Source organism: Columba livia, chromosome 1 (genome assembly GCF_036013475.1).
Source record: "Columba livia isolate bColLiv1 breed racing homer chromosome 1, bColLiv1.pat.W.v2, whole genome shotgun sequence".
NCBI classification, from domain to species: Eukaryota; Metazoa; Chordata; class Aves; order Columbiformes; family Columbidae; genus Columba; species Columba livia.
Window position 1 is genome coordinate 134,301,639 of NC_088602.1, and position 25,349 is coordinate 134,326,987.

The window sequence follows — 25,349 nt, forward strand, 5'->3', positions numbered from 1 at the left end:
TTGTAATTTAAATGGGAACTTTTAAGAGCTGCATGAGGATGGAATAAGTTTCTCCTTCCCTCTTCAGTTAGTCACTGTAGACTGGCCTATGGTCCAACCTGTAGGTTTTTGGTTTAGATCACAAACATCATAATCTCTGTTACTGCTAGTGTATTGAGGTCATCACCTCTATTGCCTTCCTTGCCTGTTTTTATAAATTCCCAAGAGAAAATGAGATCATCCGTGTTGGGAACAGTGACAAGCAGAAGGTGATGGTGATCTGCAGCCCGCTAACTAAACACAGTAGAGGAAACCATCTATTCACTTATAAAGTTAGCAGAAGATCTTTACTTCAACCCAGAATCTGGGTTAGTCTGGCTTAAGAGCAGTGGGAGTTTTAAACACAATTTGGGTATAGAGTGCATTATACAAGTCATCAATACAAAGCAAGGTATCCTCTCTGTAATTTATTGTCGAAGTGAATCGTAGTGGAGACTGAATATTTTCAGTTATCAAATGTAAATGTCTTATAGTGTGCAACATTCCTGCAGAATAATTGACTAATGATTTTGTGTCCCTCCCTTTTTGTTTGCAAAAACTGAGACAAGTGCTTAGTGCTAATTTTCAGAAGGAGAAATTTTGTAAAAAACCAAACTTTTATTAAGGCAGTGTTGAAATGAGTAACCACAATGTTACACTTGGAATCAATAGCAAATATGTATCTTGGTGTGGTGCAATGCAGAATATGAATAATTCACATTAACTTCAGGAAGGGAGTTGCATGGTTTCTGCAAAAGAAAAGCTTGGGATCTGTCACATCAAACGTAGCTGCAAAATGCAGATTTCAGCAGGCTAGTAGAAAACTGCCAGATAAGAGTCTATCTGGTGATCTCTGTCTTTATCCATATGCTTTGCTGCAGACACGTAGGTGGGAAAGCCTAGAAGACAGAATTCAGGTAGGATGTATGAAGTGTTAGTCTGTTGGACTAAGTCAAACATTAATAGAAAATACAGATTGCTTCTCTCTGTGCAGGCAATAGGTGGTGTTCAGAACAGGCGATGTGCAGCTGAGTACAGGTTCTCATAGGGATTTTTTTTTCTCTGAGATTTTTTTATAAGGTTTTGAGGTTTGGTTGATTTTTTTTTATTATTTTTTTTATTTTTTTTTTTTAACCTACTGTAATCCAACTTGGCTCAGGAGGCAAAGCTCAAAATGAGATCATTAGAAACAAAATAAGTCCTAACAAAGGGCTGTTTAAAGTCACTGTTTGTTTTCAGACCCAGTTGACTGCTGCTAAGAACCATTTCGTGCTCAATATGCCAAATCGTATGGACATGCTCCACCTCACAGCAGCCCCACACACGGTTCAAGAGGCTGCTGGGCTTTTGAAATGCAGCCCTTTAACTGTGAAGTGGAAAATCAAAATGGGGTAATTAGAATCATAAATACTAGATTTTTGAGGATCCGTATTACTTCAGCCCGTCTTTTCAAATTTACGTACAATAGTCTTCAGTTTCCTTGTTCATAACTTCCTATTTGCCATGAAATATTTCTCTTTTTTCTTTCTTTTCTTCTTTTGACTACGCCCATCGGATTTCTTACTTCTCATTCCACTCCTTATTACAGATGCCCTTGCTTAGCCCATTACGCCGTTCATGCACATACCCTGATTTTCATGAACAATGTTGCTGTAAGTAACCCCAGAAGTTGTCTGCGTTTTGATAGTTCACTGGACCCCTCTGTTTTGAAGACCAAGCTGGAAGTATTCTGGGTTCAGATTGTCCTGTAGGGTTTTCAGTAGTTCCTGGTTTGATGAAAACTGGATTTTCCAATGAAATAAGGATTCTTTCAGTCCTTCTAAAAGTTAAAGATACATATATGCTATCAGAACAGCGTTATCAAACAGTCTCAAAAAATTCAGAATGTGGGCCTGAATTTTAAGTCAAGATTTATGTGTGATTTTTACAATATGTGCTCTATGTACCTTCCTTCTGTATTCTTTTTTATGAAGATATAGATATTAATGGCATTTACATGTATTTTTTTTTCCTGATCTCACTATAGGCAGAAACTATAGAGTATCTTCATAGCAAATCTTTGTTCATTTGGTACAAATCTGAATCTGTGTTCTCAAAAAGCTTAAATTATTGATGTCAGATATTTAATTGCTTAACTATTCCAGACCTGCAAACCTGAAAAGATTCTTGCAACATGACTATAACACTCTGTTGTTCACATGAGTAAAGTTTTATAAACACAGATGTTTTGGCTTGCTAGCAAGTTATTTTATTTTATTTTACTTTCTTTTTTTTTTTTTTAATCAGTTACGGTTAAATACATGCAAGTGATTATTCCTTAAAAGCTAAGTTGACAATAGCTTGTATTGGGAGACATTCTATCTTCTTACAGTCTCTTGCAAATGCAAAACCAGATGGGTATTTTTTTAAAGGAATTGCGTTTCATTATACAGCCTTCTTAGGTGAATTTTCATGTTTAAGAAGCCAGAATGCAAGAGAGTGCTATATTAGTGTATTATTCTCACAACAAACAAGCCACTGTTCTGTTGCTACCTGCTTGGCCATTGTTCCCCATTGTGTATGCTTTGCAGTGGTATTTGGATGGTTTCCTGCTCTCTGCCAGCACAAAAAAGGCATTTCTGTTACAATGGCCCCTAACCACACAATGACGGCATTAAGGATTTATTTGGAGGTTTCATTATTTTCTCCTCTTTTGTTCCTTCCAGGATGTCTTCCAAGCGACCAGCCTCTCCGTATGGGGAAGCAGATGGAGAGGTAGCCATGGTGACAAGCAGACAGAAAGTGGGAGAAGAGGAGAGTGACGGGCTCCCAGCCTTTCACCTTCCCTTGCATGTGAGTTTTCCCAACAAGCCTCACTCTGAGGAATTTCAGCCAGTTTCTCTGCTGACGCAAGAGAACTGTGACCATAGGACTCCCACTTCTCAGCACAACACAATGGTAGGTTTGCTAATGGTCTATTGTACTTACATCCATTCTTTGAATTCTGCCTCTACAGTAGTTTGGCATCCAGATCTGTACTTTATGGAGCATACAATGCACAGTTACACATACAGAACATGCTACAATAATGTGAAAGCTTTGACCTAGCTGGACTGCCTTTACCCTCTACTATAGATGCTAAATTGCTCGCAGTGCAAACTCCACTTTTCCTCACCTTTGCCTGCTGGCATTTAGGGTGCTAAAATTTTTTAGCGACAGTGATGTGAATTTGAAGTGTATGTGTTCAGCAAACAGTAAATGGTTTTGGAATACTGTGAGAGTCATGTTTGGTGTGGTGTCTGAAGTATCACCCCAATGCCAAGTTTATGCAATAGTGAAGCATGGAAGTCTGTATAAAGGGTGAAAAAAAGCAACTTCGGATTTTGCTGGTTTTAAAAATTGACGTGTGATGTGAATTGCACATGCTACAGGTACCTACAAGAAAGTTTGCAGTGCTTAGTGAATTAAATCAGCTTCCCACTTCTTCACTTGTGAATTCCCACCTTTTTGTGCACTTTACAAATGACACAGTGCCCTTCATTCATTACGTTTAGCAGCCCACTGGGAGTCCAGAACTGACTTTATCTAAAAGCAGACAAACAAAAAGAACAAAAGCAATGCCATGTTCCTCACTAGTATTGTAGTGTCAGGATTATAACGTGATGTGTTTGGGCCCTTCAGGCAGAGTGCTGTGATACGATGTTACAAAGGTTGAAAGGTGCAGGGAAAAGGCATGGAAACCCCAGGACTTGGGTACCTCGACAGAGCTGTCTGTTGTGAAGACACGCAGCTTTTGCCTGTTTACAAATTGACTGCAACTTTTCTGTTAGTCTCCCACTTTGACAAGGGCACTGGCAGTTTCACTTTTAAGTGAAGATAATGACTGGACCTGCATATTTGAAGGCTTTTAAAAAGGCATTGCAAAAAGGGTGATGGCATATTCTCATAAAAGCCTGCAACAGCTCCATAGTGGTATTTAAGCCCTTACAGCTCATTATGCATATGTAACAAGCCCTAAGTAAAAAGCCTTAGGGGTTATTATTTCGCATAGGACCAAGTCACTGGATATTCACTGAAGTTTCTCTCCTAGAAAAAATAACTCACTCATCCTGATCCATTTTTCTTCCTTTTTGGTCTAATGTTTAAGTTCTAACAGGGGTTTGGAATATTTAATTTTACTTTGGCTTATTGCAATTTTAAATGAAGAACGAACGTCATTGGAAAAATTACTCATGGGCAAACATGTCGTTGTCTTTTTCTAGTTTGTTTACTTCTCATCCTTTATCGTATGGAGATGCAATTTATTAGTATACAGTTCCAGCCAATAGGATATTAGGGTATGTAACTGTTATATGCGCTTTGCTGTATTTTGGCCTGTTTTAAGAGTGTGTGTGTGAGAGTGTGTGTGAGAGTGTGTGTGTGTGTGTGTGTGTGTGTTCAAGATAAGGAATTGTTCCAGACAACATTTAATTCGATAGGTAAACTTGTGATGACACCAGTAGTGTAGAATCAGACTCTGATGAAAGAAAAACTCATTGTCTTCTAAGGAGGCCAGCAGGAGTATTTTAACCACACCTCACTGAAACGCTTAACTGCTCCATAACTGATTTTAACTAACTGCTTTATTCATGTACAGTTTTTAAGATCAAGAAGATTAGCTGATCATCTAGTGTGACTTTCTGCTATGAAGGCTGTATTTACTGTGATGTCAAAACAGTGTGTTCTGTCTCTTTATAATACAACATACTGAATTCTTGCATGTTTTAGACAGTTTTGATGTAGTAGTAAGATGCTCTGGGCTTATTTGAAGCATGTTTGGGGGGGGTTGTAGGGACTGGTTTTGTCTTCATACATATTTAAGAAAATTGCCAGATGGTATGAATGCGACATTTTGGTAATACCTCTCTTTAAGTGAGGAGTATCTTGTAAAAATCAACATCCAGGTAGGTCAGAAAGAGTGTAGCCTATGTGTTGCCAGAAAGAAGGAAGTGATCAGTGTAAATGAGTAAAATATACATAATCATTCCCTCTGCTGTTGTGGTATGTAGTTATAAGAAGGAAGTAACTGAACCTAGTGTTAGGCTACCTTCTTGGTTACTTCAGTAACTGATTAGCAGTTATGAAAGTCATTCCAAAAGGGTATATGTACTTCGGTAGCGTTACAGAGGTCAGTTGTGTACTGTTTGAATTGACATTCTGTGCTATCTTATGGTCTCTAGGAAGCAAATCCAGGTTCATGCACACGTGTACACACCACCACACAGTGCGGTCCAATGCAGCTTTATTGATAAAGCTCCAGCAGTGTGCTTCACACTTCTTAATAGCTTGTCAGCTGTACTACTGCACCTACTAACTGAGTCTGCCAGTGACTATGGAGTATTCATTTTGCAGCTGTATGTTGTCCTTAGAAAGGGACACCTTTACAGGTCTCTCCAGTGTCCAGTAAGACAAGATCAGATGTAAAACTGGTCTGAAGTCACGTAATACATCACACTGCTGCCCCCCTCTTAAACTTTGTGTGTGGTTGCTGGCTAAGACTCTTCTCCAGAGGGTTTCTTACGTAGAGATAGTGTAGATCCAGAGAGATATTTCTGTGTTAGCTTACATGTGCAACACCCATTTAGCCTCGGGAACAATCTCAGCAGAAGAAAGCCACCGCCAAGGGATCTGGAAAAGGTATGGAATTATACAGCTTTGTGTCATCAGTAGGCTGCGTAGCTGAATTCCTCTTGTCCCTGCAGCTGTCCTTTTCTCCTCATATTCTGCCTCTCAGCACTGGGTCATGAAGGGACAGTTAGGAAAACAATTTCAACCTTGAGAATCAATTTCTTGGCCTCACTTTTCTAGCTGCTAATTGACCCTCTCTTTCATAGGTTATTTCCAGCTGTGTTTCATTTTACAAGTCCTGCCAGCTGGGACATCCTAGGATCCTTGGATATATTCAAAAGCCGTCTGGACATGGTCCTGGGCAACTGGCTCTAGGTGGCCCTGCTTGAGCAGGACATTGGACCAGATGATCTCCAGAGGTCCATTCCAACCTCAACCATTCTGTGGTTCTGTGAAAGTCAGGGGCAACTCTATCCCAAACTCCCCTCCTCTTGATAAAAGAAATTAGATACTCATTGTAAGAAAGAAAGCTTTTCCACTGATAAGAAAAGAAACAATAATTTATCAGACTTAACCCAAAAGCTCAGAAGGATAATACAAGGCAAATTATTTGGCCTGGAATATATCCGTGGGTCCCCTTAGGACATTCATAGCGGACCATAAGCTTACCGGGAAAATACTTGAGGGTGATAGTATCAGTCGATAACCTCTTTTGAAGAAGCCTATTAAGGCTACAATATTTGGATAGCAGAGATAGTTGTTAGCTCATCTAAGTTAAGAGGGTTTATTTTATTTGTTTCTATTTGTCTGCCTTACTGTGTTGCTTTTGCCACCTCTCAGTGCTGCTGATCTCACCAGCAGTTTCTGTGTGCTAATCTCTGAAAATAAGAGATTTCAAGGCTGAAAGCACTGACTGAAGTATACCACGAGCACGGTATACTGAGGTCAAATGTCACTGTTCTTCTTAACTGTAGAATATCAATCAAATGTTGGATGAGATTAAAAAAAAAAATAACAAAAACAAAAACAAAACCACAACAAAAACAAAGTTCTGACCAAAAGGTCAAACTGATGAGGTGTAATTTTGCCACTGTCCAGTTGTTCCAAACTCCGTGGCTGTGCTGCCAGCCCACGTTTGTCCTGCATTTTCAGTAAGATTCAGAATTCATTGTCAGCAGTGCTTTAAATTGATAGGTAATACTACAGTGCACTGTTAAATACGTTAATGGTTTTACAATAAAAAATGTTTCATTTCTGTGGTGAATGAAGTTATTCCTCTGTAACTTGGGAATAATATTAAGAAATTTTGGTCGTATAAAGTATAACAGTACTTCTGGTCAAAGAGCTTAGTGACGCATTGCTTCATGCTCTTCCTCCACTAGTCCAAAATAAAAAGTTGTTTAATGCTGCATTTAAATTCTCTTATCACGTACATCCTGGCCTGCACTTCACCTGTGGGTCTGGGGTCATCAGCATGTGAATAGTATTGGATCAGAACAGTGTGTGGCTGGAGCACTTAGCTACCATTCAGAAGTTGCAAAGAGAATGGCAATCTGAATGCATATAGCTTTTTAAAAAGTCAAATAGGACTCTAATTATACTGAGCTAAAGAATGCCTATTAAAACAAAACAAAACAAAACCAACAAAAAAAAACGTTGTGGTTTTAGAGAAATTTTAATTTCCAGTATACCTTTGTGCATCAAGCTGAGGATAAGTTATTGTGATGGTACAATGCACAGTGTTGTGAACACCAGTGCCGTTATTGTGCCAGCTCTAATAATGAGAATTTCATTGTTTGGGGAGAGCAGTCTCCTACACTCTAGACAAAAGTGTAATTACTTTTGAACGATGTGGAATGTGCTCAGTTTAATAGCACGGAGAATAGATTCACAAAGATTCAGATAAAGCTAGCTTGGAAGCCATATGTGCAATGTGGCAGTATGAAATTGTTAGCAGGCACCATAATTACAACACACACACACACACACACACACACACACACACACACACAATTTCACAGTTTAAACTATAAACTGTTGTTTTTGTAAGAGATAGACAGGCTTATCTGAACAAGACTAGATCAATTAAAACAGAAACGGTGGTAGGTTTTCATTTGTCTTTTTTTGATGTTCTTCCCTTCCTCTCTTAATGGTAAATTGATATTTATGAGATGATGAAATGGCATTGTTACAAACAATGTATTGTAAATGTCATCACAAAAGTAACACATGAAAGCACATTCCACAAATATAATTTCAGGTTTGTATCAGAGTTTGATCTTTCCAATCTTTACACTTGCACCATTTCAGAGAATGACTCTACAGGCTCTTAGGAAAGGGAATAAGTAAAGAAAAATCAGCCAGGACCCATCAAAGAGCTGTAGAAGTTGCCTACTGCATCATCTAAGTCCAGATCCTAGAAAACTCGCTGCAGTCCTTGAGAACAAGTGGAGATGGAGCCAGAAAAAGCTTTGATACCTCTTGTATCTGCCTGACAAAATACCTTCCATTTAAGTCTTTACCTGCCTGTCCTCCTTGTCACAGTGTGTTTTCTCCTGGCCCTCCAATCCTGTCTGTCTATGTAAGTACGTAGTGCTTACAGTATTTAGCAATGACTTGAAAACTACATGTTGTGCAGGTCCTAGATAGGGCAGGCAAACAAACAAAAATGTTTTCACTCTTCAGGTGAGGCAGGGGTCAAAGCCACAGTGCAATTCTGGAGCAACACGCTAGGTTATGGAAGTTCTCTTGGTTTGTTTTGCACTCTCTTAATCCAATGAGTTTTGCTTACTTGTGGCCATGGGGAACCAGAGTGGATATATCATTCCAGTTGTAGTCAATGGGCAGAAAGACTGGCTGAAATTTGAGATGACCTGCTGGTGTTTTGATCAGACTCTGAAAGGTCCAAATGCTGGTTAGGGGACAATAAATAAGTAATGAAGTAGGAAAACATTTTTTTTCCCCGAGCAGGAGGGTTAGAACCACATTTAAAACAATAAATTAACAAATCAAGACCAGATTTATCGTCTGTAAATTGCCTGAAATACAGGGTGCAGATGACTGTAGATTTTAAAGGCCATGAAGAGAAGTGGAAACAGCAGTTGTTTGTTTTTGCTGAAGATCGTCTTACTGTGAAGCAGTCACGTTTTTAATGGATTCATTTGAATGCAGTTAAGCAGAAAATAATCAACAGAAAAGTAAACACCTTTGTTTTATAGAAGTGCTGGGAACTGTATGTATCCATTGTTTGCAAGTGATTATATGCCTAGGAATCAATTCATTGACTTCATACTGGAAAATATCTTCATTTAAGCTTCTTGCATAAATACTAGTAAAATGTAATTGAAAAGCTGAATAATTCCATAGGAAAAAAGGTAGGTAAAACCATAAACCTCACAGTCCGTAGGAATACTTGAACCAGACGGTCTCTCTTGCATTGAAGAGAAAAGAACTATTAAGTGCACTATTGAAAAAATATGTAAGCCCTAGAAGAAAAAAAAATTGGTCATCTTTCTAAGCAATCTGCCCCAGGACTTCCGCAATAGACACAGTGGTTTCATTCCAAATTAGTATCTCAGTCCAGACTGCTTTTAGTAAGTAGCTCAATTTGGAATTACACATGCTTGCTGAGATCTGCCAGGTAATTTCACTGAGGTTTGTGTGTTTTCACTGGAAATAGTGCATTGGGTATGGAGAAAGCCCTAACAGGACTGCAAGATCAGTTTATAGCAGCAATGTAAGGAAACTACATTTAAACATTCCTACTTCTTCAAGAGCTTTTGCTTTCAACAGTCAGTCCCTAGGTGAGACATAACATAGGGAGGATCTGTGGTATCTCCATCCTACCAGAAGTCAAACAGTAGCTGTGGACTTTGTATACTTTCTCCAGTCCAGGTCCATCACCTGTGGCACTCTGCACAATGTATTCTGAAATGCTGCCTTTTCTTTGATGGTAGTGAATCCTTACGATATTGTAGCAAGGCAGAGACTCTGCTGCCAATTAAACACCTAGTTCTCCATGGTTCTGGAAGGAGAAGACAACAGAAAAGTCATTAAGTTTTCATACTTTTGCTTTCGAACTATGAGGCTGTCTCCTTTGGCCAATCTTCTGCACTGTGAAGAATTTTGTGGCCTTGGGCTGTCAGTGTAACTACTATCAGAATAGAGAACAGCATACGAGGCTTTTGTATTCTTATCAGACACACACCTCAGGGCAAGGCATGGGGGAGTCTAAGTGGATTATATTTTGCCCCCTGTGTAGTGCAGACTTCTACTTTTGCAAACTACCTTGACTCATTTTTGCTTCAGTAGTTGTCCATTCATGTTAGAACTTCCAGAGCAGTTTCCTCGTGTGCTTTTTGTCTGCTCCATACACTTTTCATATCCACCTGGCTTCCTCTGAGCAGCTGGTGTGGCTGTCTCCCTTTCTTTTAATTGCAGGTGAGAAAGCCTTTTTTTCTATTTCCAGCTTTATATGAATAACATAACTCCACTTTCAGTGCTTGCAGTTGCCCTCTGAAAACCTTTTTCTGCCTTGCCCATTTTCTGCCTCTGCTTGTCATCATATTTAACTTAGTAATTTTTATTATTTAACCCATTCTAAAGCCTTTTAGTAAATAGCTCATATGAAGACATTGCACGGTAAAAGAAAGCATTGTGCTATTTGCTTGGACAGAATGTCAGTAAACTAGAAGATGGTTGTGGTTTGATATGCAGCTCTACTTTCAGTAGAGATATAACAAAACTGAAACACATTGTGAAGTATTGTTCATGGTTTCTTGAATTTCAGGGTTGTAAGGAATATATGTGGTAATCAGCTCTGGCTCCTAGAAGTGCCAGAATCTTCTGCCACACTCAGTACGCACAGTCACATTTTACAGTCTTTTCTCTCACTATCAAATATTTGTGTCCGTGGTTAGGATGTTACCCACTGCAGTGACAATTTGAAGCTTTTCTTTCTTTTCTGTCCTTTTAATGGCTGAGTGAAATGCTGCATCATTTTTTGCCCTGTTTCTTTAAGTACATTTTCTCACGTTATACAAATTTAAGTTGGATTAGGCTGTGGCAAGGCCAGCTTTCTTCCTCTGATTTTTCTTGCCACTGCTAACACTTTTGCAGATTCATCAAAAGTAATGGTAATGGCTGGAATAGTAATGAAAATGTGGCTTCAGGCAGTTGTTAGCATTTAAAGTGTCCTGGTGTTTTGTTTTGTTTTTTTTCTTTCTTTCATGGAGCTAACTACTTCTTCTTGTCTTGAGTGTGTCAGTGAAATATCACCACCTTCTCCACTATAATAAATCCTCTAGAGATTCATGGCTGGAGAGGGACACATGGTAAAACAGACTACACATTTCAATATGTGTTTACTTAAGTATGGGCATCTGACATAGGTGGGTTAATTCCTAAGACACGTGCAGCAACTTCCCTCCGGGAGACGACTGGCATGCTGTGATGTTTCTGAACCAACCAATGTTCCATGGTGTTTCAAGACAATGAAATGGAGGAAACAAACTTTCTCAAGTAAAAAGAGTCCTTTATGTCTGGGGTAGCGGACTTGCCCAGATAGTTTGGCTGGCCTCATTTCCAGATTCGCTTTGACACTCTTAAGTTCTTTGTTTCTTTTTCTGGTTTAGGTACAGTTGTGTGACCAGATAAGGCATTTTTCCCCTTTACAGAGGAGAAGTAGACTCAAGGAATCCTGTGAATTTAGCATCACTAGATGAACCAGTGGACATGGAATTTGTGCCCAGTTTAAGTAAGGATAATTTTTGCCAGAGCAGTGTAAACAAGAGTGTCATTATGCGTGAACAGTCTGCTTCAGCATTTTTTTTTTGGTGCTTTTAAAACTAAATCCAGCCCAAGGAAAAAAAGGGCTATAAAGATTAACTTTTTGTAGTTTACATGGGCAACAGGCAAATTATATAGATTGTCCAAAACATAGACCAATAAAATCTAACATCAGACTGTTATTATCTTTATTTATATTGTACCCAAAGCATGATTTATTTTTATAGAGACAGAAAAAAGAAACATTCCTGCCCCAGAATGCTTAGCTTATGACCCTGTTCCTGCAAAATAATCTGGTTGATTGGAACCTAATGCTGATGGTAGCAAGGAGGAGGGAAGGAGAGGTCACTGACTATAACTCCTTTTGCACATAGCTTTTTGTAGGATCGGAGTTTGATGACACAAAATAAGAAATATTATAGCAAAAGGTAAAACCTTTCTGACATCTTGAGTCTGAATTACTGCAGTAGATTGTATGTGTATCTGTATACTAAGTTGTGTCAGAAGTGGAACCTTGCGTTGCTTATTAATATTGCTAGCCAGAAAAAATACAAAATATCTGTGCTTCAGCCCCTCCTCTGTGTTGATTTTCAGATTGAATTTAAAGTGTGTTTCATCTCTGAAACAATAAGCGAGTCTCCCTTCTTTCTCATTCTTTTCAATTTGAACTGCTGCAGTTGTAACCATGAGTGTTCCTCAGGTTTGGGCCCATCTACTTTCAAAGGCAGTAGTAACCTCTGAGGTTAGCATCTAGCTGCCTAGCATCCAATATCTGTGGGTCTCCAGAAAACAACCAAATACAAATGCAGATCCTCAGGGCTGTAGGACCCTGTAGGAGAGAGTTAGTGTTTTGTATAATTTTCAGTTAAATCTATGGGTTTTTTTTTATGGCCTATGACAGCAGTCTCAATAGTAAATTTCTGTTGATTACAGTTGGTGCAGTTAGAGATCATTTTGGCTTTCTCTCGTATAGGAAGAAAGTTAGCATAAGTGTGGTCACTAACACATGATGCAATGTCATTTCAATCACAATGTCACTTTTGAGGTGAGGATTCAAGGCTGAAGACTGGTCAGACTAAATGTTTCCAAAGTGTATGTCCAGACGTAAGCTAGTAACTTTAGGTTTAACTTTATGGTTAATGGAAGTAAATAGGGAATAGAAAAGTGTGATTCACTTTGTCCTAACATAGCTTCTAAGTTGGTCAGAAAAATCACACTCTAGAAGTGCCTGTTTTTCTTCATTAGGTTGCAGCTGGAGCTTAGGGTGATAAACTTGGCTGTTGATCCCCATAGTTTAGAAATCTGTAGTTAGACAACTTCTACCAAAAAAAAGCCTTGAGTGAGAGGTAGTTGCCTGCCCAGAGAATCTGCTTTTTTGTAAATAAATATTTGCTATATAGTGCTTAGCTCTGTTGGTAATACAAGGCATTCTGCATCTCAGAGCTCAAAACACACAACTCATCGAGTTTGTGTCCTGTATCTGGCTGATGTTACAAGTGCAAGTCCACGGTATATTTTTTTTACTTTTATTAATATAAAATCTCAAACACCTTTTATAAAAAAATCTTGAATTTATATTGTCTGGACACAGACAGTAATGCGCATAGAGTGTGAGGGAGAGCAGATTGATCATTCATGATGGTTACGTGTGTAAGACTTGTAAATTATTTTAAAACCAATTTGATAAATTCTATCAGAAAACACTTTTCACTTTTCAGAATTGTATGTATCTACAGGCAGAACTGAAAATAGTGTGATTCAGTTCTGAAAAGAATACATCTGTGGTAGATGATGTACTTTTCCTGTTTGCCTGTCTCCAGTGTAAACTTAGCTTTTGGGCAGAGACTGTAGCTTCAGGTTTGAAGCTGTCAACATGAGTTGGGTAATATGTTGACTCAGGGCCACAGTGAATTCCCTAGTTTTCCATGTGGATAAAGTAATTTGACTGAAATCTTACTTTTATATTTGGGGCCTGTATCTTTATTTTGCTCTGCAAAATTGCACAAAGAATTGTTGGACTCCATACTTGTAACTTCATAAATATTAACAAAAATGTTAAGTTTTCAGTTTACTGGATGAAATAAGACTGTATTTCCAGCTTCCCAGTTGTTGATTTATCATTGGCAATTCACCTCTCTTGTCTATGCCTCAATTTATATGCTAGTACAATGGAAATTGTACTTGTCCTTCATCCATGATAGTCTATGGTCTATTAGTGTTTCCAAACTCATAGAGATTCTTGAATGCCATACAGTGAGATCGGGCTTCAGTTCATCAAAGTTCAGGCACATAAAAGTTAGGTGTCTGGGCTTTCTTCACAGTTTATGGAAAAAGATAACCACCCTCCTGGAACAACCTTTCCAATCTTAAAATAAGCATCTCAGACAAGAAAGATTAATTATCCTCTGGAAGTGCTTGTCTATTGACTATAGAGGGAGCCTTGATGACTAGTTTAGACTAGATGTCTAATTTGGGGCTAAAATTAGGTGAGAGTAATCCCATTCACAGTACACGGTGAAGTTAAAGAAATAACACATATTCCCGTACAAATATTCTCTCATATTTTCGTAAAAATAACCACATTCAAGCTTTTTTTTTTCCTCATTGGGGTGTGTGTGTGTGTGTGTGTTAATATTCTCGCAGATTACTTTTTTAACTAGCTAATGGTATTTAGTGGGATTTTAAGAACTGGATATTCCCTAAAAGCAGACCTTTTGTTATATATCCAGCCAGCAATGTTAAGTTAAAATAATGAATTTTATACTTATATGTACGGTTTGAAATGTGTTGGTTAGCAACATGAATTGGAGAATAGAAGCAATCCAACATACCTTTAAAAGGCTATTTTGAGAAGATTCTCTGGATATTGAAAAGTGACATTGATTTCAGTGGTTTTTCCCCATCTAAAATTTATGGAATTACTTCTCAATTACTGTTAGAAACTTATGTGTCTAATAAAGCATTCACCATTCTTACTATCAGCTGCAGTGAGTGTCAAATTTTATTATCAAATTTAATTCATTGAAGAGAACACAATAGTAACCTGTTGTGTCTCAATGACTTGATTTATCCTTGCTTGCTCATTTTTATAGTGGTACTGACAGGTCCAAATGCCACACATAGGCTTAGTAGGTAGACCTAGCATTATATTAGTTAAGAGACTGTAGTTAAGTTCCGCTCTTATTCCATGGAAACCTGTCTGCTGTGCTTGTTTGAATTCTATTTATGTCCTCATCTATGTTTAATCCAGAAAGCGGGTATATATACATGTGTGCAGTTTCACATTTTGGCACCGTGTTTGGTATATTGTGTGCTGTGACTTGTATCATGCCTGCAGGCCATAGGAAAATGACACAAATTAAATGTGAAATAGAGAAGAGGCATAATTTAAAACTTGCATGTTCTAGAGACGCAGGACGGCATATCAGAATTGCAACATATTGAAAAAAAATCACCCGTTTTCCCCAATAAGAAGACCATGTTTTCAGCTGCACAGGCTGCTGGAGACACAGGCAGCTTTCTTAGCTGTCCGCTCAAAATAGCTGTCACTGCATGTTATTTGAGGCAATATCATGACCACTGCTACACATACTTTGTCTTTTCATTCCTGTCTAACTACACAAGTCAGTGTGATTCTGTAATTATATTTATTTTACATAGACATGTGAGTTCCCTTTTCCCTTTTACATATGTTGTTTTGCTTAATGCTGAGAAAACTCCACAGCCTGACAGGGCGCCTTTTTTTTTTTTTTTTTTTAAGCGCTCCAAATTCTATCCAGCTTTAAACTCTTATGTTTATAACCCTGAATATCTCTAAAATGTCTTTACCTAAAACACTTTATGGCTTTATTACCAGGTTTATGCCAGTAATAATATTCACATCAGCTTTCTTAGGGATAATCTTTAAGCAGAACCTAGCAAGAAAGGCTTTGAAAACTATCATTCCCAGGAACGCAAATCTCAGAACATGAAACATCGGTTTAATCGCCCTCTCTGACAACTTAACACGACAGATTGAAAAATACAAGCCGATATGGAAGTGGGATCAATGGATTATCAAAGTCCTAAACATCTTCTCTTGGGGGAGGGGGGCTTTGGGGTCCATTGGCATGCGTAAGATGTGAAGTTTGCATAGCTTACCGCAGATCCGATGCTGTCTGACTGGCAGGGAAGTTGAGAGGGAGAGAGAGAGATTTACATGAAGGAACTCAGGGGGCTTTGTCACGGCAATTGTATAAAGTGATATACAGTGCAAATCGACTCGAGCATGTCCCTGGATAGCAGGCAGTTTACAGCCTCTTCGAGCAGAGATTACTGCTTTATCTTGTCATACTAAATTAACGTGGCAGCACACTGTTAAACAGTGGTGACCTCTTCATCTGTGGAAATTGCTGCCTAGAGGAGAGATGGTATTTAAGACTCTTTCTCTCTCTCTTTCTCCCCTCCCCACTTTCTCTCCCTCTCCCCCTCTCTCCCTCCCTCTCTCTATCTTGTCTTTTTTTTTCCCTGTAGGGCCCTGAGGCATTTTTGGGTTAGGTTATAACATTAAAGACAAAAAGAAAGAAAGAAGGGGGGAAGGGAAAGGCTTTTAACATCAAGGTGACAACAGCTATGTGTTAATTGGGCCTTTGTTGTTTGATTAATAGCCACTTTGGTGTAGAATATTAAGACAGTTGTTTGGACAACTTTCTAAAAATGACATGTACTTTCAGTAAACTGGGATTAAGCAATGTTCTCTGGTCTGCACATTTTAACTCCTTATTGTTACTGCATTTAGTCCTAGGCTTACTGTTACTTAGGAGCAAGCGTGCTGTCCAGCTCTGCTGGCACCATCCTTGGCTGGTGTTTGTTGACAGGACTCTGCAGTGGCGTTTCAGTGAGCTGCTCTCGTGCTGGTGTAACTGAGTGTCAAGGTGACAAAGATACCACTGACCTGTAGTTTGGCTCTTGTGTTGGACCCTATCAGAGGATTTTTAGGGTTAAATAATGTTCATGGATATACAGCTAAAGGAGAAAAGTGCCATAGCCCTTTCGTTGGGCCGGCACCGTGATACAGAAGAATGGGGAAAAATAAATCTCACGTGCCCATCTTTTTGAGTAAACTGAAGCATCTTCCTTAGACCAGGTTTTCCGTTCCTGTTTTTTCTGTTTACTATGCAGTGATTCATCGTGTGTCCAATCCAAAGCTCTTTGAAGTCAATATAAAAATTGCTTTGTCTTTAATAGGCTTTGGATCAAGGCCCACATGATCTTAGGCAAATCATTGCAAATCAGTGTTATGAAGTGGTTTGAAATTCGCAAGCATGCATGTCTAAAGGAGTAATTTTTGCTGTACTTTTTTATAAGCAGTTGGGAGTCCAGGTGAAGTCAGGTTGGCCAGCCTAGCATTGGAGATAGTCATATATACTGAAAATGGTAACATTATGGCTGCATGTTTGGGTGAAGAAGTCCTTCCCTACCTCTTCCTTTGCTGAATCTTGTAGTCTTAGTAGGTTCTGTTCCTATGTGGTTGAGGTACCAGTTGACAGAGAGAAAATGCTTTCATGTCCAAAATTCAGCACCAACTCTGGGATGCCATAGGACTTTCACTACTTCAGTCATATGAAGAAGGTTATGGAAATTTAATTATCTGAGATGGAAAAGGACTTTAAGATCATCTAGCTTGGATTTTTCCTTGCTGTAGACAATTGTTCCTTACTGTGAATTTCTTAAGCTGCCACCTACACAGATTCATGCAAAATTCTGTGCATTTTATATTGTACATTTTGTATGTAACATTTTCAGAGGCAAGCTTTTCTTCACTTCTGTGAGGAAAACTCATTTTTGCCATAGAATATTTGCCATCTGAGATGCAATGTATCTGTTAATACTGATGTTATTGTTTTGTTTGGATGAATTTTGAAGGCCACCGAGTTAGGCACTGACACTAGAGATAGAGAAAGGACTGACTTGCTGATTTTTTATTTTTAGAAATCAATGCATTTGATAATTTATGTACAGCTTACAGAGGCCGCATAAGTGGCTTGTGAATCGATCAGCAGCCAGCAAAAATGAAACCTAATGAGCTCATTTCAATAGCAAGTTCCTCATTAGCAGGTAAGCTTACTGACGTTTCAGGTTTTCCAGTTCGAAATCACTTGGTCTTTCCATGTTCTTGGAAGAAGTAGTTTCCTTGAATAGAACAAGACACAAAAAGAAAGTCTGGTGAGGTTTTGAACATTTTATCATTGCTTTGACGTACGTGTTTACATTAAATACTTGATGTTGGGCTAGAGGGGCAGCCACCTAATGGTCTGCAGGGCTAACTCTGTGCCCATCACTATAGCACCAACAACTTCCAGCAGCTGAATCTGAATTTACTAGGGAAAATTTACAAGGTATATGGGAAGAGGGGTATGGAGGCCTCTCCTCTGCTTCTGCTTAGAAATCAATTCATTCCCAGCACAGAACTTCTCCCCGCACAGCATTCGCAGACTGGGTTTTCTCCATCTCAACAGCTAGAGGTGGGATGCTGGAAACTGCATTACGGTGCAGAGCTGGGCAGTATGTGCTTCCTCCCTTTCACAACTGATACTGTGGCCCATCCTGGTTGGGTAACACCAGGCCTATGTCCTCCTCTCTCGTAATAATAATAATTTGATGCCTTGTTTGAAACACCTTGGTGATTCTGGTAGGATTTTTGTAGGACATACACAAAAATCTAGGTTGTTTGGCCCAGGTGTTGTCCTTCTTGCTAGAGATACCAAGAGCTGAAGAAACAGAGGAATTAACCTCCTCCTGGGAAGTACTCCAAGGGGCAGGACTAAGAAGTACTGTGGGTTTTATGTACTAGGGATCATAAACCTGCTTGAGAACAGGTTTTTAGCTTTGTGCATTGGTAGCATACGTTGGTGTCCAGCGCTACTGTTGATTATTTTCTTTTTAGTCAATAAGCAAATTCACTATTAATCTTTTTGAAAAGCAAACCCACTGCTTTAATTATCAAATCTTTGATAGAAAATTCTTCAATCCTTATTTATATATGTAAGTATATATGTAAAAATATGTAGGTGTATATATATGCAAACACACATACTATAGCTATCTCCTATGGACATGAGAAAGATACTGCTCCTAATCAGACTGGAAAAAAACCAGATTCTTGACAGAGTTGCCTGAGGCCCCTGCAAAAGAGGGACTCTTGAAACATATTTTTAAAATACATTTTTTTGCAAAGACAGATTTTCCAAATCTCAAGAATAGATTTTCAACTGCCTGATTTGGCTTGAAGTGAGTTGACTGAATCAGTTTATTTTTCGTTTAAGTAAGTCTATAAAGCTTTGATGAATCTGGCTCATTGTTTAGCACTTATCTCATGAGTAAAGCTTGAGAGGTTTGGCTTGAAACTTACCAAATCACATCTTTGGAAAATGGCCCAAGCCTATTGATTTATTTAAAAAAAAAAAAAAAAAAATTCCAAAACAAAACACAACCAAAGCTCCCTTATCCAGCTTAGTAAGTACCTTACAGATCTATAGAGCCTCTACTGAATGGGCCCATGTATTTCTCAATGTATGTGAGCCCTGTGCTTAAGGAATTGTAGGGCTAAGAGGGATTGCAAGAGGTCATCCAGTCCCAGCTTCAATACAGAGATCAGCTGTACCAATGTTATTTCTATCAGGTAATAGTCTAACTTCTAAAGTTACTCAGTGCAGGAGACTTACAACCTACCAGCCTATCTGTCCTAGAGTATTGCTATCTCTACCTTTAGAAAGTTATTACTAATGTGTAACTCAAATCTTTTCTGTTTCAGTTTAAGCTCATTCATTCTTCTCCTAGCCACTGCAGCAATAGAAATGTGGTTCCTCTTTTCAAAAAATGTTTTTATATTTGAAGACTAATATCACATCTGCTCTTCTGAAACTTATCTTTCAGTATGTGGAGTTCTTGTTTCCACCATATTTTCATAAAAATTTATTACTGTTTATTGCTTCCCAGAAACTAGTAGTAGTGGCAACATTTACATTTTAACAGCTGTGTCTCCTGCTTAATAACGGATGATTTTCCATTAAAGACAATGATGTCTGCAGCAGGTGCATCTGAGATGCTACTGAAAACTCGAATTCTAAGTAAAAACAGACTCAGGGTGGCTCAGTCGTGGTTTCATAAATGGTGCTGATTGTTTTTGTTCAATTAACTTGCGGTTAAATCCTCTCTGGTACTAGTCTGTCTAGTTAGCTCTGGTTTAATTTTTGAACGGAAGGAAGGTTTTGTGGGCCGCTGTCTTTTGCTTAGTTCGCTGGCAGAAAACAAGTTTTGGGGCTGCTTAGCTTTGCAGAGCTCTGACTGCTTAGCTGTGGAATAGCAAAATGGATTATAGTGCCTCTTGCATATCAAAAGAATTGCCAGTGAAGTCTAAGTATAGGATTTTTTTTTCTCAGGAGAAGAGAGAAGAAATGTTGAGTCTCAGGTCCTTGAGTGAGTTGCCAAGACAAGGAGTTTGCAGGGAGGCAGTGTTTTAAATTTAAGACATTTGATCGGAAAGACAATGGGAAAAAATAAACACCAGACCTTGTATCAATTATCTGAGTCATGTTTAAAAAGTACTCAGTCCTCTGAACATAATTATTTTCATATGTATGAGATAAAGTGTGCAACAGATTTAAAATCAAAATCCGTTTCCTTTGATGATCTTTAAGAAATCCGCTGTTTGTACAAGCTGAAATAAGGTAACTGAAATAACGAGGGTTGTGCTTTTCTGTATTTTATGGATTTAATAAATCCTCTGTTAAAAGGAGTTATCAAGTCAATCTTCCCACTTTATTATAAGACACTTAGTAGAAATTGACCTTGATATCAGTCAACAGTTCTTTTTTACTGTGTTTTTGGCTACTTGATTAGGGGAAAAAAAAAAAAGCCACCTGCCCCTTAAAACGATTCTTTCTCCCTTGTCTCTCTATTTTTACATTTTGTGGTCTTGTGACCACCAGAAAGAAGGTATATGTATGAGCCATCTGGAAATCATAGTTGTTTGTGCACATGGATCTTTATGCACTTCACAAAGAAGTGAAATAAGTTCTGATCTTAAAGGGAGAGCGAAGACTAGGAATAGAGTTAATTTAGTGCACACCACTGCTTTTTTTTGGAGATCTGCTGTGGTAACTGTTACTTCAGTGGTGAGTACTTGGTGATTTCTTCCCATCTATTATACTGAGAGAGGCTGGAGATCAGCTGAGGCTACAGTGGAAAAAAAGGGATGTGCTTTACTGCCAAAGGAAAACAAGCATGCAAGACAAGATGGCAACGATGGATGAAATTTCCAGTTGATCGTGAGTGAATCTTCACGTGGTGCACGTTTACCAGGGGTGTAAGCGAGCACAAGTTGGTTGTCTAATGTGTACGTATCTTGTGATGTGCTGCACAGACCCTTACATCCCTGCAGTGGTTAGATCAGAGCTGTTATTTCCCCCCATTCATAAAATTAATAGTATAACACTGGAAACTGAAAAATTTTGGCATTCTTTCATAAAAAATAGTCAAATCACTGATTTTGCTTCCCGTTCTCTTTTTTTGCCTTATTTATTATTATTATTATTATTTTTTCCCTTTTTCCCCCACTCTCCCTCCTGTCACCTTTTGGTGGAAGATTTAGGGAAAACTCGCCCATTCATTGGAAGTGAAGTGCTGCTGTAGTTGAAAAGTAGAAGTAATTGCTGGCAGAATACAGCTGCTGATGAACAGTTCAACCTCGTGCTTAAGTGAGAAAGGCACATAGAATTTCAGAACATAAGGATATTATAGAGATCTTACAGAATTAAGAAAATTTGAAGACAGCGCAGTAATAAACCACCATAGGCCATTTAATAAAACAAAGAGAGTTTCTATGGTGGTAGGAAGGTGACGGCCAGCTCACCAAATAGGAATATTGTGAACAGGCGTGGTCCTTGTGCTGAAACTAAAAGCACGGAAGAGTAGATATGACCGAATATGTCACGACTCTTTTGAAATTTCTGCATATGTTTCTGAGGAAAATGTTTGAAGATGCCCATAAATACAGGATATTTGCATATATTATTTCGGAGAAAGAAGATGGAAATAAAGGAGAGAAAAAATATCTGAGATTTCATCAAAACCAATGTGAATAAAGGGACAGCCCTTTAAAATCAGTGGCTGTGTTAGAAAACGAGCTGGAGGACTTGCCCCAGGAACTGTGGTAGGAAATAGCTCTTCATCACTGGTGAAGGATCAGTTTGTGCTGTTACAGTTTCGGTTTTTGCTTCCAGATTTATCAGTTTTCTGTCGGGTACTCTTTGGAGCTGTTTTGATAAATAATTGTACTTGGGAAGGTTAATGGAGTGTCAGTTCCTTATTTACTCTCGAGTCAAATGTGGTGCATGCTAGTCAGAAGTGTAGCTCATGCTTCATGACCAGCTGACCTTAACGCTTTAAAGTGAGGTTATAGTCAGATAAATGTAAAAATGACATTAAAGGGTCCCATGTTTTCTGTCTTTCTGTGGCTTTAGAGGTCAAATTTAGTTGCATAAAAATATGATATTTTTATTAATTGCCTATAATGCTAACTTAACCTGGGGTTTGAAAATAAAGCCGAGTCCTTTTTGCCTCACGTCATCCCTGGTAATCAACATTTTGCAAATGGTACTTAACTGCCTATTTTGTTGATGATATGTCTGCAAAGCAGAGTCCATTTTCTTCTTTTGTAGCTGTATTGACTCTTCAGTGCTAATGGTTGTTAAAAAAATCAGTCAATAAAGCAAGCAGATAGACATGACTCAGAAAATACATGGGGAGCAAATATGTTGAATGAAGATGACATTTTAAAGTCACTGTTCTGCTTATCCCCATACATTGTTGGAGGTTCACCTGTTACGGAGCAGAACACAAATGCTTCCGTGTAAACTTCTACTAGTCTGGGCCAATCTAAAATTTTTGCAACCCCTTGCAGTCACAGGAACAACTAGCAACTTCCAAAAATGTTTGTTGCTATTTTCCAGTTTATTTTCATCAGAATCTTCACTGGATATTCTAAGAGAGTGTTTCTCTTCATCAGTGCTTAAGTGAAAGAGTAAAACCTAAGACAAACTACTGATTCTTTTGAGAAATTTTCTCAGCTAATTTTGTTTATGTTTTATGAAGTGTACGCTGTACATAAGCTGAGCTCTTTGACACTAGGACTCATTCTGTTACAAGAAAACCCTGCTTTTTGTTTAAGTGAATAATAACTGTGATGAAAATTAATAAAACTCTCACACAAAGGCTTAAAATAAAATGTGTGGCAGAAGTGAGATTTCCAGAACAGTTTAGTGATCCCATTTTCATTGAAAGTAACCTGTGGAGGTAAATGCAATTTGCTGATGGAGATCTTGGTAATCATTCAGTATTCTGGCCAGCTACTTTAGAGAATAAATATGTGCTGAAATCAGGAGAAGCAGGCTGATAATTAATATCTTAATGGAAAAATGTTTACAAAAGGATGTTGTTTAGACAGCCCTTAGAAATTCTCTGTTTAGTCACAGAAAATGTAACTGTGCATCCCTGTTCTGTTTTATGGACCTTCCTAATTCCAGTTTTTCTCCTTTGAAGATGATGTTTTGGCTGACTTGGGTACCTGTGATTCATGTATCATCTAATCTTTTCACATTGCCAACTCCTTTTGTACTAACAGTATCTTGATTTGTATAGGCTTGAGGTGAATTTGAACCTACAGTGCAGGTTTTATGTTTTATGAATCTGATTCCTAAATAATCAGGGAAAGCTGATGTCATGATAAGATTGTGTAAAACAGGGTTGAAAGGCAGGGCAGTTGGCAGAGTATGTATGTGCTCCTTCTAAATTTTTGAATTTTTCTTTAATGTAAGGCCTGGATGGAATGAAGAAAGTACCTTGTGTTTCTATGAATGACACAAACATGCTTTCCAGTTAATCTGTGATTCTGATGACAGAAACAAAATGGACATATTATAAATATTGCCAATATTAAGAGCCATGGGCATGACTATGATGTACTGCACTAACTTCTCAAGCAAGCAGTCAGTGGTCAGGTATGTTGGATGTTGCAGCATAGTGTCATTATAATGTCTTTTTTCAGCCCTCTATTTTTTAAAAGTTTATTTGAACCTTAAGGTATGAGTCACTGTGTAATAAAAATGTAATACTAAAATGTATTGAGAGAAATGTGTAAGTGCAAATTGCAGTACTGTCAAAAGACAAAGGAAGACTGGATGTCTTTCAGGTGGACCGGTCCTACATGTCAAAAACTAGCTTTTACCTGCGTGTATCTTGTGAAGTACAAATGAGTTCTCAGCATAGTTCCTGTTCATAATGTTGTTTACATGTGATTTTCACCCTTCACATAATTGAGTTTGTTTGTTTGTTTGTTTGAATATGTAGTCTCTACATACATGTACATCTGAAGATTAAAAAACTGAAATGAAGAAATTTTATCTAACTCCCGAGTCTGCTTAAATATGTGTACTGTAAGTGTTAGACACTTATAGACCAGAATAAGGGAGGAAGAAAATAAAAAAACGTCCAAAATGCACTGTAATTTCTTTTAATATGTCTGAATATATATGTATCTGAAAAGATGAAGTGTGACTCTTATAACCAAATAGCCTGTCTTTGTGTTCACCCCCTGTCTGTGCTCAAGGTCTCTAGGTGCTCAATAGGGGCTTTTTAATTATTTTTCCCTGTTTGATATTGCTAAGTATAATGAATGGATTGCAGAGAACTTTTTGTTAGAAACCTTCTGTATGTCAACTCAGTGCTGGTAGGCACAGTGATACCTGGCTGGATCGCATCCTGAGACTCCCTCTTGATAAATTTAAAGTCAGAAAAAGACAGATTTTGTAAAACCATGCTCTATTAGTCAACCAATACTTCTTCGTCACAATGTAGGCTTACATTCTTTCCAGCCAAAGTGGAGAAAATGGTGTCTTTCTTATTTGGCTTGAGCAATTCTGTGGGTTTTTCAGCATCACTTCATGATGACTGAAAACTACAGGGAATACTGAGAAATCAGTGATTCAAAGAAGAGCTTGGAGAAGAAAGGCTATTTCCAGCAAAAGTTATTCATACTCTGCTGATGATGGGTAGTTGGTATGACTGTATAAGAATAGATGGTTTTGGGGTTTTTTTTTGTTTGTTTGTGAAGATGACATATGACAGTGCATAATATTAATTGTTAAGGAGATATATGGTGGGCTCAATCAACCACAAGAATATGATTTCTTTTAAAAATGGCAGAAGAGAATGAGAAAGATCTGCCTTAAAGCTAATAAAGATAATTTGTATTACTCAGAATAATTTAGGTAAGTGATGAGAAAGGGGAGGAAAATTAGCATTTCTGTACGGTTTGCTTACTGTGTAATTCTTAATCAGGAGTGTCACAACATCCCTTGATATTATCTTATCACAAAGGTCTCTTCGTAGTAGGCAATGTATGCTACTGACTGCAGTTTAAAGGAACAGAAGAAAGAATAACTCATCTGCAGAGTGAGAACAACTGTGAATCTGTCATAAATTAGAATTTATCAGGGTTTTTTGTGTCACTCAGCCACAGTCTAAACTGGCTTCTGTGCGCGGGGTCTGTGTGCATTTTAAATCTTGTTTAAGCTCTGGTCGAATGAGCTTTAGAATGGGACTTAAATGATAAAAGACATCATGTTGCTCCCCTGAGCAGAACATAATGTTACTGTTTGAAGTGTACTAAGACCCAGAAGAGTGAACAGAGCATTGGTTCTTGGTAACCCCTGGATACTGAATGTGCTCTGCTATTACCTTGCTTTGGATCCTGGCAAGTCAGTTCATGTCATTTCCTAATTTGCCCTATATGCAATGTCACAAAGGGATTTTGTGGGGATTAATTGTCAAATTGTGAGTAGCACTAACGCATATTACATTTATGTATCAGTGTTATGTGGATAGACTTTTGTCATATTAATTTTTATTAATTATTCTGA

General features: G+C 38.2%; 1 protein-coding gene across 50 annotated transcripts in view; it reads left to right on the forward strand.

Moving 5' to 3' along the window:
- Positions 1 to 25,349, forward strand: part of SOX5 (SRY-box transcription factor 5) — a 732,238-nt gene that overhangs the window by 467,317 nt on the left and 239,572 nt on the right. For 44 of the 50 annotated variants that reach the window (XR_010466374.1, XM_065031395.1, XM_065031486.1 and 41 more), the window contains one exon: positions 2,724 to 2,955. Coding sequence is in view for 49 of the 50 variants with exons in the window: in XM_065031248.1 (XP_064887320.1) it covers positions 2,724 to 2,955 (232 nt within the window). In the remaining variant the exon portion in view is untranslated. The remainder of the gene's footprint in view (positions 1 to 2,723; positions 2,956 to 25,349) is intronic. The other 6 variants (XM_065031582.1, XM_065031540.1, XM_065031510.1 and 3 more) reach the window with 1 other exon arrangement.